Source organism: Meriones unguiculatus, chromosome X (assembly GCF_030254825.1).
Source record: "Meriones unguiculatus strain TT.TT164.6M chromosome X, Bangor_MerUng_6.1, whole genome shotgun sequence".
Taxonomy (NCBI): domain Eukaryota; kingdom Metazoa; phylum Chordata; class Mammalia; order Rodentia; family Muridae; genus Meriones; species Meriones unguiculatus.
In genome coordinates this window covers 129,585,195-129,603,764 of record NC_083369.1, presented here as the reverse complement: position 1 = coordinate 129,603,764, position 18,570 = coordinate 129,585,195, and the positions used below count along the sequence as shown (strand labels likewise).

The window sequence follows — 18,570 nt, the reverse complement described above, 5'->3', positions numbered from 1 at the left end:
TAAACCCAGGAGTTGGTGATCAGAATTGAAACTCTTAAGAGGTGTGAATTTGGGGATTTTTGTTGGTTTGTTGGGACATATTTGTTTTGTTTTGTTGCAAAACTAATAACAAGAGCTAGAAAAAGAAGTACTATTATGAAAGTGATATGTGTGTGTTCTTTGCCAACACTAAATGAATTTCCAATTAAAGATAATGAGAAGGCTTCATTAATGGAAGAGAATAATAGCTACATTTACATAACTATGTTCTAAGCAAAGATTTTACAGTAGTACTTATATTTATTTCTCACAAGCATGGCAATGGGTGAAGGATGATGTTTTAATATAAGACATGGGGAGAAACAAGCTCTAAGACATGGTTCTCAACCTTCCTAATGATGTGACCTTTTAATACAGTTCTTCATGTTGTGGTAAGCCCCAAACATAAAATTATTTCCATTGCTACTATATAACTAAACTTTTGCTACTGTTATGAATTATAATGTAAATATTTGTTATGCAGTATATCTGATATGTGACTCCTGTGAAAGAGTAATTCGACCCTCAAAAAGGGTCATGGCCCACAGGTTGGGAAATGCTGCACTGCTCTAAGACATTTGATAAGGTTGAATATGTCATTCAGCCAGGTCTTGATGGAGCTAAAATTCAAGGGAAGTATTGTGTGCACCTCACATTTATGTAAGTCTCTGTACTCCCAATACTGAAAAGTTATTAGAATGTAACTACACTTAAGAAGTTTCTAGGCATTGGCTTTAAGTGTCACTGATACACCAATGGCCTGCTTTCTATCTCTAACAGTATGAATTCCTGTGAACTCTATACTTGAAAGCTCAACAGTCATTTTCCCATCACCATATACATATGGAGCTCCTTATCCTATCTAGCCCGTCTTAGTCAATCTAGCCAATCTGTCAGGGAGTTTCTTGGCTCTTCCATAGCAATCAGTCCTTATGCATGAACTTGACTGAAGCAAGCTCCCATCCTTGTTCATCTAGCCAGACTCCTGACTTCCAGACTCACTATCCAACATCCAGAATGGTCTGTGAACAGTGCAAGTCAAATTACATCACTCCTTTAAAGCTTGAGTCCTTGCCTGGCCCTTTAAGATCCTGAGGTATCCACTAATGTGTACTCTCCCTCCAAAAAGAAACAGACTTCAAACGCTTCTACTCCTGCCCCAGGCTCAACTATATCTGTAGCCATTTTCCCCGGGTGGGACCACAGCGGACTAAGCCCCTTCCATCTTGGCACATTTGCACATGATGTCTGTCCTTTGTTGAGGATGTCCTTTCCCAAACTGGTTTCCTCTCTAGTAGTAAGCAGAGGCTACTTCTCTCCCTGCAGCTAGTAATTAACACCTCTTCTGGATATTTCTTTGGTCCTTTCTTCTCTTTTTCAATTTTCTTTCAAGCTTTCATTGAAAAAAAAAAAAAAACCTGGTGGGGAAGAACATATTTGCAAGCCCTTGTGATTTCCACTTGCATTAAAAATAAAGACCAGTAAGCCAAGCTGTACTCCCCAGCCTCCAACACACAGCAGGCACACAGATGGCATGGGGAAAGTGATCCTGCCCTATCCAGAGGCCCAGGCTGAATGTTGATTTAGTCGTTTCCCCCTCTGCCAAGATCAAGGGATTTTCAATCCAACAACATTGATATCACAATCTGCACAACAATATTGCAAAGCAGGTCTTTACAATGGCTGGGTGTGTTAGCAACTATTAGAGGAGGTTGCAGGAGTGCCTGTTGGGAAGAAATGTGCAGAGAAATGACCTCTCTTCCACTTGCAACAGGCTTGTCAAAAACTGTGCTTGTTTTCTTTTTAAAATTAGAGTTCATCTTACCCAGGGTTCTCCTTCTAGCTTAGTTTCTTTAGGTTTACAGATTTTAATATGTTTATTCTCTATTATATGGCTAATATTCACTTATAAGTGAGTATATACCATGTGTGTCTTTCTGTTTCTTGGATACCTCACTCAGGATGATCTTTTCTAGTTCCCACCATTTGCCTGCACATTTCATGATTTCCTGGTTTTTAATTGCTGAGAAGGATTCCATTGTGTAAACTTACCACAATTTCTGTATCCATTCCTCCATTGAGGGGCATCTGATTGTTTCCAGATTCTGGCTATTACAAATAAAGCTGCTATGAACATGGTTGAGCAAATGTCCTTGTTGTGTACTTGTGATATTATGTATATATGGCTAGAAATGGTATAGTTGGATCTTGAGGTAGCACTATTTCTAATTGTCAGAGAAAGCGTCAGATTGATTTCCAAAGTGGTTGTACAAGTTTATATTCCCACCAGCAATGGAGGAGGGTTCCCCTTTCTCCACATCTTCTCCAGCATGTGTTGTCACTTGCGGTTTTGATCTTAGCCATTCTGATGGTTGTAGGGTGAAATCTCAGGGTCATTTTGATTTGCATCTCCCTGATGACAAAGGACAGTGAGCATTTCTTTGTTTCTCTGACATTCTATATGCCTCTACAGAGAATTCCCTGTTTAGCTTTGTACCCATTTTTAAATTAGATTACTTAGTTTGTTGCTTTTTAACTTTTTTTAGTTCTTTATGTATTATGGATATTAGCCCTCTGTAAGATATAGGGTTAGTGAATATCCTTTTCCAGTCTGTAGGCTGTCGTTTTGTTCTGATGACAGTGTTCTTTTCAGTTTCATGAGGTCCCATTTATTGATTGTTGCTCTTAGAGCCTGTGCTATTGGTGTTCTGTTCAGGAAGTTGTCTCCTCTGCCAATGAGTTCAAGGCTCTTACCCACTTTTTCTTCTAACAGATTTAGTGTGTCTGGTTTTATGTTGAGGTCATTGATCCATTTGGACTTTAGTTTTGTGCATGGTGATGAATATGGATCTATTTGCATTTTTCTACATGTAGACATCCTGTTATACCAGCACCATTTGTTGAAGATGCTGTCTTTTGTCCATTGTGTGGTTTTGGCTTCTTTGTCAAAAATCAAGTATCAGTAGGTGTGTGGGTTTATTTCTGGGGTTTCTGTTTGATTCCAAATGAGACAGGATCCTATCACAGAGAGCCTCTGAAAGACTCTGTCCAGCAGTGTATCAAAGCAGATACTAAGACTCATAGCCAAACGTTGAGCAAAGTGCAGGAAATCTTATGAAAGAAGTGGGAGATAGAAAGACCTGGAGGAGACAGGAGCTCCACAAGGAGAGCAACAGAACCAAAAAATCTGGGCAAAGGGGTCTTTTTTGAGACTCATACTCTAACCAAGGACCATTCATGGAGATATCCTAGAACCCCTGCAAAGATGTAACCCTTGGAAACTCAGTTTACAAGTGGGTTCCATAGTAATGGGAATAGAGACTGTCTCTAATGAACTCAGTGGCTGGCTCTTTGATCACCTCCTCCTGAGGGGGAGCAGCCTTACCAAGCCACAGAGGAAGACAATGCTGCCAATCCTGATGAGACATGATACGCTAGGGTCAGAGGGAAGGGGAGGTGAATCTCCCCTCTCAGTGGACTTGGGGAGGGACATGGGAGGTGATGAGGAAGGAAGGGTGGGATTGGGAGGAAACGAGAGAGGAAGATACTGATAGGATACAATGTGAATAAACTGTAATCAATTAAAAAATAAATTAAAAAATAAAAATCTAGAGTTCAAACATTTCATTTTTAATAAGGTACAAATGTTTACACAGTCTTACAGTTTTTTTTTTTAAAAAACAACACATTACTATGTGGTTGTGTCAAAACTAAATGTGAACATTATTAGCATTTAGGCAGCCTGCTTCTTGGTTGCCTCATAATCTCTGATGTTATCATTGGTCGTTGCCCACAGGTGCCTAGGATAAAAGGACCCCTGCCCCTTACCTCTCTCTCTTGCTCTCTTGCTGTGTCTTGTACTTAAATCTCTCTTCTACTCTATTCTCTCTCTCTATTAGCAATTCCCCCTCCCCCAATGATGTCTCACTCTGTCTTTCCCTCTCTCTCTTCATCTCTATCCAATAAACCTCTTTCATATAATATCTGTTGTGTTCATCAATTTTTAAAAATAATAACAAATATATTCCCTAAAACTTACACACGGGCTCATTTCCAGCTTACATAGTATGGCAAATAAATAGTTATTACCATGCTGGCAAAATGAAATCTGAGTAATGTTTCCCAAGTCAGATATGCTGGCTCTGCACTCACGTAAATCATTTCAAAGGTTAGAAGCAGAGTCTGATATACCACTGCCTAAATCCAAAAGGTAGAATATTGTGATTATGTGGGGATTCCATTGTTCTCCTTTGTTAGTTTCTCATCTCCAGCACAGCATGTAATAATGAATACTGATCAGAGTATTCATATGATAACTTAAAGTAAATCATTCTCACCTAAATGTAACAAATTATTCTCAAATTTCCAGTTTCTGTGCTTTATTGGGTTCAAAATGTATCTGTTTACATACTCTCCTTGGATAGGCCTTTGGGAAGTGCTGAGTAGAGAACTGTTCTTGGGAACAGTGAGGGCTGAATACTTGAAAATTTCCTTCTGGCACATTTGTCTGTCCCTAAAAGCCACAGGAACATCTGCATTCCCCTGAGACACACTGAAACACACCAGGAATAAATCCACATGTCTTTTGGGGGTAGCCATTCTTTGGTGTTTTATAACCCATTTTCTTAGTAACAAAGAGGGAGTACAAGAAATCGGTGGTGTGCCTCAGTAGAAAACACATTGGCTTTATTGTACGTTTTCTATTGTTTTCCTTTAGTATTAAGAATGGAATCAGAAAGACTCCAGAAAATTTTACAGATGCCTGAACATTTTGGTTCTGGAAAGCAGGAGGAGCATTATTAGAAAAGCTGTTTATTTCTCCTCCTTGTTGCAGTTCTTATCACACCAAGCTTTATACTGGCATACAGCAAATACCCTCAGAGTTCCTATCTGGGTGCTTACATAAGAGTGACAAAGAATAGGGCAGTGTGTTCACCTGGGAGCTTATTCAATGGCAAAAAAAAAAAAAAAAATCGTGAGGAGATGGACTCCCTGGTGTCTCCACAGCACACTCCCCATACTTGACCTTAACCTGCCTGTCTGACCACAACTTTGCTCCTTAACCCCACATTAGAGTATAAATTTGCTAATGAAAAGGAGACTGGCTTACTTCAGTCTACTAACACTTTCAATTATTTCCATGACTTCTCAGCCTCTCCATGGTAAGCACAAGTAGAAAGACACAATGCTTTCAGATTTTCCTGAAAACTTTGGTCCATAGCAAACTTATCCCTTTGTCATCCTCCATGGATTTTGATGGATTAGAGGGAAATTATGTGGTTTTGCTGTCCTTTGGCTATTGCTTCCATTGCCATGCATTGTTTTTAAACTATTTCATGCACACACATACAAACACAACGAAAACCAAACAACAACAATGAAAAACAGGGCTTGGGGACTCAGGGATTATAAAAGATCAGGTTATGACTAATACTCTCCGTCCATTACAGACCAGCTCTGAGGGGAGCTAGCTGGGCAAAAGAAGAGAACCACATGAAGTAATCTTTCACACTTAGAATTTACAGTCCAGAAGAACTCAGCTTCATTTACAAATGTTCCATGCAAAACCTAATAATAATTCTTATATTAGGATCTACTACTTAATATTTACATACTGGGAGCGAGACAATGAACTTCATTCTCTAGCCAAGGCTTAAAATCTCCTCTACTACCTAGATATTTTCACACTGATGTGTATATTTAGTGTTATTTCAGAGGGAGACAATTAGTTACAGAAACAAAATACTTAGAACTATAATTTTCCACACTTGTCAGCATGATCTGACTTAAAATGTTTTCTTCCCAGAATACGTATGTCTTGTAACAATGAGAAGATTCACAGAAACCCATTTGTAGTTAAGGCTATATTCAAAATTAAATTTCATAGTAGGCCTGATAAATGGATTCTTAAATGTGAAAGAAAGGGTAAGATGCAAAAACGCTATAAGAATGTTGGGAGGGATGTTTGGAAGGGTTGTTAAGGATAAGAGAGTAAAAACAACAACAAAGATAATGGTAGGAACATGATGTTGGGCTTTAATATGACAAACACATTCCCTTCACCAAAGCCAAGCCCCCTTTCTTAACAGAATCTAAATTTCATCCAGAAATATGTCTAGCTAAGATACCCTTCCTGTACTCACTGACTTCTAGGAGGATGGGGCATGTGACAGAATTCCAGCCAATTGTTACTCCTCTCTTCCTCCCTCTTTCCACACAGAATGTCGATGTCACACCTGGCACCTGGGCAATATTTTTACATGTATGAGGCTCTAAGCCAAATGACAGGGGATAAGAAAAGTGAAAAATGAAATACCAGAAGAATTTGGAATCCTGGCAATAGTGTGGGGACAGTCCTGGAGTGACCCTCTCCCAGGTTTTTTACTTAGACTCACAGTCAGTTGGGTTTTCTGTTACATACAATCAAGCACACAAGTACCTGATATATCAACATCCAAAGACAATAAGATTGAAAAGAATGATGATTACTCAGTGAAAATGGCCAAATGAAATGAAATGACATAAATCTTACACAGATCATGAAATGGACATGAAACATTAATTCCTTCCTGCAGAAAAGACAGAAGTACAAAACTAAAAGAATAACAGTATCATTAAGTTGAAATACAGAGACCCAATGCTCCAATTGGCCATATAAAATGTAACTGTGTCCTGTGCTGTGATTGCTAGTTTGAAAATGCATGTTTCAGAATTAAAACTGGACATTTTATATCATACAGAGAAGAGAATGGAACAGATTTAGAAACAATTACAATTTCTCTCATAATCCATTTGGAAGAGTGCACACTGAGAATTTATATGCCTCACTCTCATCATGGCTCTATCTGATAGACCTGAGAAGAAGGTTAAGTAGAAACACTGGGTAGATGTTTTTGTTTGTTTGTTTGTTTGTTTGCTTGTTTTGTCTTGTTTTTTGAGTATTGCACATGCTACTTGGAAACGAAAATGCACTACAACAATCTGGGAGCACACAAGCAATAATCCATGGAAAGTGCTGGATTGATCAATCAATACATCAAATGCACAAGTAACTATATAAAGAAGCTGATGCTTTTATGTTACAAATCAGTGATGAGGCAGGTGTCCCCTCAAAATAAAAATATGTCCCTTTCATAAGAGAATTGTCCGCATAGCACTATGTGATCCAAAGTTCACTGTCCAGTCTCAAATGATCAGTCTTCTATGGAGATGTGGTTTCTTCATGCTCACTATAGTGGGTACCACTGATACTGGTTCAGACTAATAAAGAAGTGAAACAATGGACTTGCAAACAAAAGCAAGAAATGAGATGGCCACAAGTAGATCACCCATCTGGGTCTTCTTGTAGCTTTCACTGTATCCAACTTTAATTTTCTTTTCTTTTCCAACAAAGTAAGCACAATGTCTTCACTATGATTCCTTAACATAATAACAAATTTTTAAGAACCAGTATATAAACAGTATCATGCTGATCCCCCTTTTTCTCTTTTGGATGCAAAGCTTCACATTTCCTCCAAAATTACAAATATCAACCTTGAGCAAAGGCATAAAAGTTTCTTGTGTTTCATGTCTTCATATAACTCATGCCATTTACACCCTCCCACGTGCCTCCAAAGCAGTTAGTAAATTTATTAAGAAATACAGCTTGGAACGTGTAAGAGGTTAAAGCTATAAAATGCCTACTAATTTATGGTTTGGCCATTTAAAAAATGTTTTATCCTTCTCCCCCTACTTTCAAAAAAGGTTTTCAGCATATGTTTTTTTTTTCATTAGGATCATAATGTATCATTTGATTATTTCCTTAAAAATTATATAGTTATTGGTCTTTTCAAAATAATTGCCACTTTATTGCTAATTAAACATGATGGATTCAGGGTCCTGGTTTGCCATCTGGGCCATGTGTCTCAGAACATCCTTTTTTGTGATGATCCCAAGAAGTCTCCTGGAATGGAAACAAAACAGAAAAAAGAAGTCAGCTTGACAGAAGAGACTCATCACCAGGCTCAGTGACAGGCAAAGTTTCCTAGTTTCTCTTATAATTGGGCAGGACCAATAGTGGAAAATCCAGCCAAATGGCCTATGTACAATGGTGACAGGTGTTTCCCTCAGTTCTTCTATGCAGTTCTCCTCTGTTCCACTCTCCTGGCATCTGGAAACAAGAGGACCAAGGAAGGACTCTGATGCGTAGAATAAATATGTAACTATATTCATAAGATGTTAGATTCATAAGCCACTAGATTCAAAGACATGGGTCCCTGAATGACTGATAAAGAGCCTGTTCTTGCATAGGATGTAACAGGTAAAGAAAATGGGTCTTTCTTTCTTTCTTTGCTTGTATGTTTTGATACAGAGTTTCCCTGTACAGCCTATACTTGGAACTATTAGTCCAAATTAGATTCAAACTTTTAATCTTCTTACCTCAACATCTCAACTGTTAAGAAAAATAAAACCACAAACCTACGGACACTTAACTTTTGACAAAGAGGCAAATACCATACAATAGAAAAAAGACAGCATCTTCAACAAATGATTCTGGTCTAACTGGATATCTACAAGCAGAAAAATGCAAGTAGATCCATATTTATCACCCTGAACAAAACTGAAGTGCAAGTGGATCAATGACTTCAACATAAAACCAGACACACTAAATCTGTTAGAAGAAAAAGTGGGGAAGAGCCTAGAACTCATTGGCACAGGAGACAACTTCCTAAAGAGAACACCATCAGTACAGGCTCTAAGATCAACAATCAATAAATGGGACCTCATGAAACTGAAAAGCTTCTGCAAAGCAAAGGACGCTGTTGTCAGAACAAAATGACAGCCTACAGACTGGAAAAAGATCTTCACCAACCCTATATCTGACAGAGGGCTAATATCTAGAATATATAAAGACCTCAAGAAGTTAAAAAGCAAAAAATCAAGTAATCCAATTAAAATATGGGGTACAGAGCTAAATAGAAAATTCTCTGCAGAGGAATAGAAAATGGCAGAGTAACACTTAAAGAAATGCTCACTGTCTTTTGTTATCAGGGAGATGCAAATCAAAACGACCCTGAGATTTCACCTTACACCCATCAGAATGGCTAAGATCAAAAACTCAAGTGACAACACATGCTGGAGAGGCTATGGAGAACGGAGAACAATACTCCATTGCTGGTGGGAATACAAATTTGTACAACCACTTTGGAAATCAATCTGATGCTTTCTCAGACAATTAGGAATAGTGCTTCCTCAAGATCCAGCTATACCACTCCTAGGCATATATCTAAAATATGCTAAAGTACATAACAAGGACATTTGCTCAACCATTTTCATAGCAGCTTTATTTGTAATAGCAGAACCTGGCAACAACCCAGATGTCCCTCAACGGAGGAATGTGGTACAAAAATTGTGGTACATTTACACAATGGCATACTCCTCAGCAATTAAATACCAGGAAATCATGGAATTTGAAGGCAAATGGTGGGTTCTAAAAGAGACCATCTTGAGTGAGGTATCCCAGAAGCAGAAAGACACACATGGTATATACTCACTTATATGTGGATACTAGACATATAATAGATGATATATATATATACATATATGATAGACATATAATAGATGTTTGGAGTTAGCTGAGCCTACATAGAAAGATCCAGCAAGTCTGCGATATAAAGTAAGACTGAATAAAAAAAAAATTACTCTTCTTTAAATTTTGTGTAACTGGATAAAGTACAAGATAAACTACTGACTAAATATACACACGATCTCCTCTTCCAAAATTCCACTCTTTTCAATGTAAAAAAAAAGTGACAATTTCTAGAGTCTGGGTTTGGGTGTCTGCGTGTCTGGGTGTCTGTCTGTCTGTCTGTGTATGCACGCACATGCAAATGCATACATGTAGTATATATACTTGTTTGTGTACATGGGTATGTCAAGGCCAGAGGTCAACTTACGGGTTTTCCACTATTGCTAACCACATTTTGTTGTTGTTGTTTTTTGAGACAAAATCTCTCTGTAGAGCCTTGGTTGTCTTGGACTCACTTTGAAGACCAGGCTGGCCTTCAACTCACAGAGATCTGCCTGCCTCTGCTTCCTTGAGTGCTGGAATTACAGGCCCTTACCATCACATGCCTAGTCACCTTTTTTTATGACTGTCTTTCATTGAACCTAGGGCTCACTGATTCAGCTAGACTGGCACCAATGAGCTTTAGGAACTCTTCTGGCTTTCTGATCTGTGTACTCCTCAATACTGGGGTTGCAGACATGCAATACCACATCCAGCTCTTATTGGAGGTAAAAGTGTTTGTATTGGAGATATAAACTCACAATTGCATAAAAGCCACTTTACCAGATCAGTCAGGAGCAAGTTTCTCAGGGTTGTTCTTATAGGGTTACCTGAACTGTACAAACTTAGGGTGTATTTTTCACAGAGACTAGAAAGTAAGTAGGGCTCCTTGGATGATACTTTGCTCATTTGAACATTCACACCAACCTTGCCTTCATTCTTTTGTTAGATATTTAATAAGTTAGTGGGACCAAATCATGCTCCCTTGATGAAGTGAATTTTTCTATAAAGAGGATGTGAACAACTTCTTTGGAAAAAAATCCAGTACCAAATAAGTATGAAAATTATTGTTCACTCCATATCCATCAAACTGAAAGTAAAGGAGGTGGAGGTGGGAAGCCAGCCACAGCAGCCTCAGAATTATGAAGCAATAAACATGATAGGCCTTTACTAATGGAAATGTGTAAAGTGATGACATATAGAAACATAAGAAAGCACAGATACAACACATTGCCATTTAACTCAGGCTTTATTAGGCCAATTCAAGTTATACCACCCAGTAGTTAATATGAAGAAAGCTCCATGTATCCAAGGAGTAGCCATGTCAACTACAGCTGGTGAACAAATCAGGCTGTTTCTGACCACATCAGCTTGTAAGTAATCTAGGAAATGTTGTATCTTTCTAGCGTTAGTTTCCTCATCTATCACATTAAGAAAGTGAATAAATACCGTTCCTTATCCTCTGTGTCACAGGGGCATCAATAAGAGTGAGAAAAGCATCCAGAGGTTCCTATAAAATCATTCTAGATAACAACTAGAGGGTGAGTACTTGAATGAGTATAGAGCCAGGAACTGTGAATGTAACTCAAGCTGCTTAGGGCTCCTTGATTTTGGTCATCTTTATATATGTACACACACACACACACACACACACACATGACAGGGTCTTGGGTTTTGATATGTAGACCTGACTTACCTCATGCTTAAGGCAATCCTTCTATCTCAGGTTCCTGTGTGTTGGGATTACCAAGCATATGCCTACACATCCAGCAAAATATATGTACAGCGCAATAAAATTGAATTAAAGTTGTATCATGGAACAAAAGCACTGCTCTGCCTAATCTGCCAAACTGAGTTTCAACAATCTTGGCTTCAGACCACCTATACTGCTGTAACAAAAGGCCACAGATGTCATGGTTGAATTAAAGTGTAAGATCAAGGTGCTTTCAGGGCCAGTTTCCCCAAGAATTATCTCTTAGGATGACAGATGGGCATGACTATGCTTTTTCTGTGTTATCATATGGTCTTCTATATGTATAGATACTCCTGGGATTCATTCTTCCTCTTTTTTTTGGGGGGGGAACATTAGTCCTGTTGGGTTAAGGATCTACCTACATGTCCTCATTTAACTTAAGGCTCAACATCATCTGTTCCCATCCCCCCAACAACCAAGACATTAGGGTTAGGCTTCACTACAGAAATTTACAGGGAGACAATTCAGTCTTCAACTCTCTGTGTCGGACAGGACAGTTGTGATAATGAAATTCCCTCTGAAAACTTCCCATTCCATATCATGTGAAATTCTAAAACTTTACAATATGTAGAACTGGGTTAAGTGAATATAGTGGGCTCCCCATAGATTGGCCTAGTCCTCAAACAACCTGAAGGAACCACATATTGCCACTCTTTTTGTAATGAAATGCTTGCTTCTCCTGGGAACCCATCTGCAAGTGTGACCACTGCCAAGGGAAGTAAGGTACTCTGGGCTTCTACCATAGGAATGGGCCTGGGTTCAATTAGTAACTCATGAAAATTGCTTTTCCAAGTTGATTTATGTCAGCTGATTGGGGCTGGACTGACCTAATAAGGACCACTGCACTCATCCAATGAGAAGTAATGATTTTCCTAGTGGCACTATTACCCAGTATTTGGTCGATCACTGTGGTCCAGCAGAAATATCACTGAGTCCTCAATATTGTCCTTGGAGCTTCATAGTCATATGTGGCTACTGATAACAATACTCCAGAGCCCTGAGTTATATCAGAGGTTTGGAGACCCCAGGTAAGAAAGACAGTTTTCCCTTTGGAATCAGATACAGTTTGTTCTCATTCTGCCGATGCTAACTAACTTCAAGGGTACAGAACTAGCAAAGAGATTTGATGCTGCAAAATGTCAATATTTAAAGTCAGTTGGGACTGTTCAGTGAGGATATCTCCTTCACAACAGTAGCCAAGTGAGTTCTAACCTTGATATATATGACACTCTTTACTTTTCTGCATCCCATAAAGGCTTTACCCATGACTTCTCCACTTTGATACTAGTGGAGTGTCCTGTCCTGTACATTACTTGCTAAGCAGCACTGTTGCTTGACTTGCCTACACACACATAAACACACACACACACACACACACACACACACACACATACACAAACTATGGCAACCAAAATTTTCTCAGATACTACCCAATGTTACTCCTCATTGAGAACCACTGTCCAAACTAAAAGTGAGAAGGGAAGGACTAATTTAATTAAATGAGTGACCATATAACTAAACAATCCTATTCCTGGTTAGCTACCCAAGAAAACTGAAAATATGCCAGCTTCACAACTTAAATACTAACCCTTTCCATAATAATACTAACTGGAAACAGGCCAAATGTCTATCAATGGAAGAATGAATAGACCAACTGTGGCTCATCCATACAATGACAAGTTATTTTGTCATAAACGGCATGAATAAACTTCAACATAGATGAATCTTGAAAATACAATACCAAGTGGCACAAGCCAATCACAGGGCACAGAGTATATGACAACCACAGTATGACATATCCTCAGAGTTAAGAGAGTAGGTCAGTGGTTGCCCAAGACTAGGACAGCTGAAGTAATGGAAATGTTTGACCTTGATGGTGATTATGGATGCAAAAGTCTTTTTCTAATAGAACTACCTAATTATACATTTTAAAATTGGTGGATTTCAGGTTATGGAATTATCTCAATAAGGTTTTACAGAGAGAGAGCAAGATGACTTTGCAAGTAAAAGTACTAGTTATGCAAGGCTGAGACCAGGGCTTGATTTCTGGAACCTAAGTGGAAAAAAAAATCAGGATGCAGTAGCATGTACCTGTAATCCTGTAATCTTGTTGTATTTCTACAGCAAGATGAAAGACACAGAGGAGAACTACCTGGAAACTTATAGAGAAGGTTGTCTGAAGTACACAGTAGGAAAGAAACAAGAAAGACTCTGCCTCAAATAAGATGCAATTAGGAAAACAACTCTCAAAAGTTGTCCTCTTAGCTCCACAAGGAGACCAACAAAACCAAAAAAGTCTGGATTTATGGGGACCTGCAGAGACTGATGTCCCAACCAAGGGCCATGCATGGAGAGGAACTAGACCCACTCCTCTACTCAGATGTAGCCCTTAGGAGCTCAGTCTACATGTGGGTGCCCTAGTAAGGGTAGCAGGGGCTATCTCTGCCATGATCTAGGTTGCTTGCTCTTTGATCATTCCCCCCTAATGATGTGGGCCAGTCCACAGAGAAAGAGAATCCATGCAGTCATGATGAGACTTGATAATCTAGGGTCATATAGCAGGGGAGGAGGACTCCCTCTTTCAGTGGACTAGAAGGGGAAAGAGGGAGGGAAGGTGGGACCAGGAGGAAATGAGGGATGGGGCTACAATCAGAATATAAAGTGAATAAATTATAAAAAATAAAAAGTATAAAGTAAAAAAATATTTAAAAGTTGCCCTCTGGCATCTACACTTGAGCTATGGCACACATGTATCCCCACTCACACTCACAAATATATCATATACACGTTCACATACAATAATAATAATCACACACAATAATAATAGTGATGATAATGATAATAATGATGTATGTAAAAGAAAAATGAATGATAAAAATAAAAGCAGGCCCACATGGATTTATACAAAGTCCATTTCTTCATTCAGATGCTAAAATGTGGTAATGGGAATAAAGGACAGGTGAAAGAATTCTAGTGCAAGGGACCAGTAGATAGAAGTGGAAAAGTAAGTGTTAGGAATTTGTTGCTCTTTCAAAATTAACAAAAATAGTTAAGAAGATCATAGCTTATAGTTATAATATGCCACTAAGCAAACCATGATGAAAAACTTAATCTGAGCAGGTTCAGTTCACAACGACAGAATATCTGTACATGATCTTGATGTTGCCAAAGGCCCCACAGTTAACCATTCTCAATATGTAAATGCTGCAGCTTAATCAGCTCACTCATCTTCTTCAATATACGTTTTACTTGAAAACACATATCATAATAACTGCCCCTGGACCACCTGCCTTGGTTGATACCACTTAAATTGGATTCTATCCATATTCCTTAGGAGATGGCAAGTTCCTTAGCTTTTTGTGTGTGGTGCTTAGGATTGAACATAGGGCCTTATACATGAAAGGTAAGCACTATATCACAGAATCATGGTCCCAACCTGCTAAAGCATATATTTTTTTCTTTTGAGATAGGGTCTCACTGAGTTGCTCAAACCTGATCTTGAACTCACTAAGCAGCCTAGGCAGCCTTGAATTTGCCATTTTTCTGTCTTAGCCTCCTGAGTACATGGAATTTCAGGCTGGAGATATTTGGCCCAGAAGACTTTTATTTTTAACACATTTTTGGTGTGGTACTCTGCATGGAACCAGGGCCTTGTGCACACAGTAAGTGATGCACCGCAACCTTCTGTTTAAAAAACACCCTTGAGCCTCCTCCAGTTCTCATTCAAAATGGATGCTAGGTAAAATCACTAACTATTCTGATATCTCTTTGTCAAAAAATAAAAATACAAAAATAGCCATTATCACACAAACAAATTTCATGTATCTATGCAGTCTGGGCCTTATTTTATTAACTTTACCCTAGAAATAGAATCCAAATATCTACTATACCCACATGTGGTAAAATGGTCCTGTGGTCCCAGCTCATGGGAAGCTGAGGAAATAGGATCACATGGGCCCAGAAACTCAGGGCCAGCCTGGGCAATTTAGTGAGAGCAGTCTCCTTACCACCACCACCAACAACAACAAAAATCAAGCATTTGTAGTTCAGAAATCCTCTTCATAAATTTTGGTGACTATAAAGTCTGCAAGTTAGATTGGTTCCAGCAGTACTGAGAAAACATAAATTCTAGATCTGTCTTGGGTTTGAGCATAAATTATGTCCTGACCTACAACAGCAAAACATCAACCCAGAGGAGGAAAAATTAAACTCAGCAGGCTTCATTAGTGGCAGTAAATGTCTTGTTTGATTTTAATGGAGTGTTTGAAAGGCCAGCTTCTTTAGGAAGCATTCCATGAAAATCCAGTGAATTGCAAATGGTCACATCTATGAAAAATGACCTAAACTGAAGACTGGGGAAGCTTGGGTCTTCTGAGGCAGCTATGCTGCTCAGACCCCTGTGGGTCACCTAACAAGAGTAAGTCCCCTGTCCTGTTCCCTGTTTCCACAGAGGGCCTCTGAAAGACTCTACCCAATACAGTATCAAAGCAGAGGCTGAGACTCATAGCCAAATTTTAGGCAGAGTGCAGGGAATCTTATGAAAGAATGGAGCGATAGAAAGACCCGGAGGGGACAGGAGCTCCACAAGGAGAGCAACATAACCAAAAAATCTGGCAAAGGGGTCTTTTCTGAGACTAATACTCCAACCAAGGACCAATCATGGAGATAACCCAGAATCCCCGCACAGATGTAGCCCATGGTTGCTCAGTCTCCAAGTGGGTTCAGTAGTAAGAAGAAAAGGGGCTGTCTCTGACATGAACTCAGTGGCTCGCTCTTTGATCACCTACCCCTGATGGGAGAGCAGCCTTACCAAGCCAGAGAGGAAGACAATGCACACAGTCCTGATGAGACCTGATAGGCTAGAGTCAGATAGGACTTCCCCTATCAGTGGCCTTGGAGAGGGGCATGGGAGGAGATGAGGAAAGGAGGATGGGATTGGGAGGGGGCTACAGCTGGGATATAGAGTGAATAAACTAATTAATATAAAAAATTAAAATAAAAAAAATATAAGATCTCTATAAAAAGGGGGGGGGGGCTGATATAATCAGCCATATTTGTTTTCACTTTCTAGAATCTCTAGAGAAAAAAAAAAAAAAACATTGACTCAAATTTGATCTTAGTACCCGAAAGCTTCTTAGATTCCATCACTGTGGGTACAAAGCAGCTCTGGTTCCTACTCTGGTTTTATGAATACTCTGGGCCTCAGGCCCAGAGATAGTCTGCAATCAGGTCAAGATACAGGCTCAAACTCTCATGCATTAGAGCAGGGAAGGCACATGGCAATGGAATGCGTCAAAACCATGAGCTGGCTTGAGCCAGGCCTGCCCTGGCTGAAAGCCCAAAGAGAAGAAGATGAAAGGCTCCACAAACAAGAATCCCTTGCCAGCACTAACATATCAGCATCTGTATTTGTTTAAAACATGTAGAGCCAGAGAAAGAGGGAGAGTTGTTTTCTCTTAGAACATTCAGAGCCAATTTCAGCACCCAGATCTTCACAGGAAAACCTCATGGGGTTCCATGAGGTGTAAGTGGGCACTGGGGGCAGAATTTCCTGACTGAACTGGAAATTCCAATGATAACTGACATCAGACTATTTTAGAGGAAAGGAGAAACTGCTATACACATGAGATGGCCTGAGCAATCATTGTGGTATTTATTCCATGCTAGAAACCCAAGTGCAGATATTCGTTTCAGTGGTTCTCAAAGTGGGATCCCCAGGAGCTTGTTAAAAAGTCACTTTCCCAGGCCTTACCCAAGACCCCAGGGACCAGAAGTTCTGGTGTGGGAAATGTAAAAAAGGGTTTCACCTGGGGGTTCTTGCTCTAGGGAGGGCATTCTGATGTACCTTCAAGTGTGAGAAAGTAGAGAGTACCTCTAAAATTCATGGGCAGTGTGATCTGTAGCCTCAGAACAAAGGAGAAACCTGTACTGCCAATTAGAAATTTAGCAAGTAAATGTGCACACTGAAAACCTGCAGAGTCCATGCCCCTATGTCTAGTTTATGAGGAAGGCAGCCAAAGGAGTAAGATTCCGTTCTTTTTTTTCTTTTTTTAAATTTTATTTTATTTTATTAATTACACTTTATTCACTTTGTGTCCTCCCATAAGCCCCTCCCTCCTCCTCTCCTGATCCCACCCACCCTCCTCCTTCTTCACGCATGCCCTTCCCCAAGTCCACTGATAGGGGAGGTCCTCCTCTCCTTCCTTCTGATATTAATCTATCATTTCTCATCAGGAGTGGCTGCATTTTCATCTTCTGTGGCCTGGTAAGGCTGCTCCCCCTTCAGGGGGAAGTGAACAAAGAGCAGGCCAATCAGATTATGGCAGAGGCAGTCCCTCTTCCCATTACTATGTAACCCACATGGACACTGAACTGCCATGGGCTACATCTGTGCAGGGCTTCTAGGTTCTCTCCATGCCTGGTACTTGGTTGGAGTATGAGTCTCTGGGAAGACTGCTGTGTTCAAATTTTCTGGTTCTGTTGCTCTCCTTGGGGGGGTTCCTGTCCTCTCCAGCTCTTACTATTTACCACTTCTTACATAATATTCCATGCACTCTGCCAAGAGTTGTCCATAAGTCTCAGCATCTTCTTTGATAGTCTGCAGGGCAGAGCCTTTCAGAGGCCCTCTGTGGCAGGTTTCTAGGTTGTTTCCTGTTTTCTTCTTCTGATGTCCATCCTCTTTGCCTTTCGGGATGGGGACTGACCATTTTAGTCAGGATCTTCTCTCTTGATTAGTTTCTTTAGATGTACAGCTTTTACTAGGTTTATCCTATGTTATATGTCTATATGAGTGAGTATATACCATGTGTGTCTTTCTGCTTCTGGGACAGCTCACTCAGGATGATCCTTTCCAGGTCCCACCATTTACCTGCAAATTTCATGATTTCTTATTTTTCATTGTAGAGTAATTCTCCATTGTGTATCTGACAGAGGGCTAATATCCAGTATATATAATAAACTAAAGAAGCTGAAAAGCAGCAAACCAAGTAATCCAAATAAAAAATGGGGAACGGAGCTAAACAGAGAACTCTCTGTAGATGAATATGGAACGGCAGAGAAACACTTAAAGAAATGCTCAACGTCATTAGCCATTAGGGAAATGCAAATCGAAATGACCCTGAGATTTCACGTTACACTCATCAGAATGGCCAAGATCAAAAACTCAAGTGACAACACATGCTGGAGAGGATGTGGAGAAAGGGGAACCCTCCTCCACCACTGGTGGCAATGTAAACTTGTAAACCACTCTGGA

General features: G+C 39.7%; 1 protein-coding gene across 4 annotated transcripts in view; it reads right to left on the bottom strand.

The window, feature by feature from the left end:
- Positions 1-6,028: 6,028 nt before the first annotated feature.
- The window catches only part of Clcn4 (chloride voltage-gated channel 4), a 78,324-nt gene continuing 65,782 nt past the window's right edge, over positions 6,029-18,570 (bottom strand). For all 4 annotated transcript variants that reach the window (XM_060375129.1, XM_060375131.1, XM_060375133.1 and 1 more), the window contains one exon: positions 6,029-7,960. In XM_060375129.1, the coding sequence (XP_060231112.1) occupies positions 7,870-7,960 (91 nt within the window). In that variant the 3' untranslated portion in view covers positions 6,029-7,869. The remainder of the gene's footprint in view (positions 7,961-18,570) is intronic.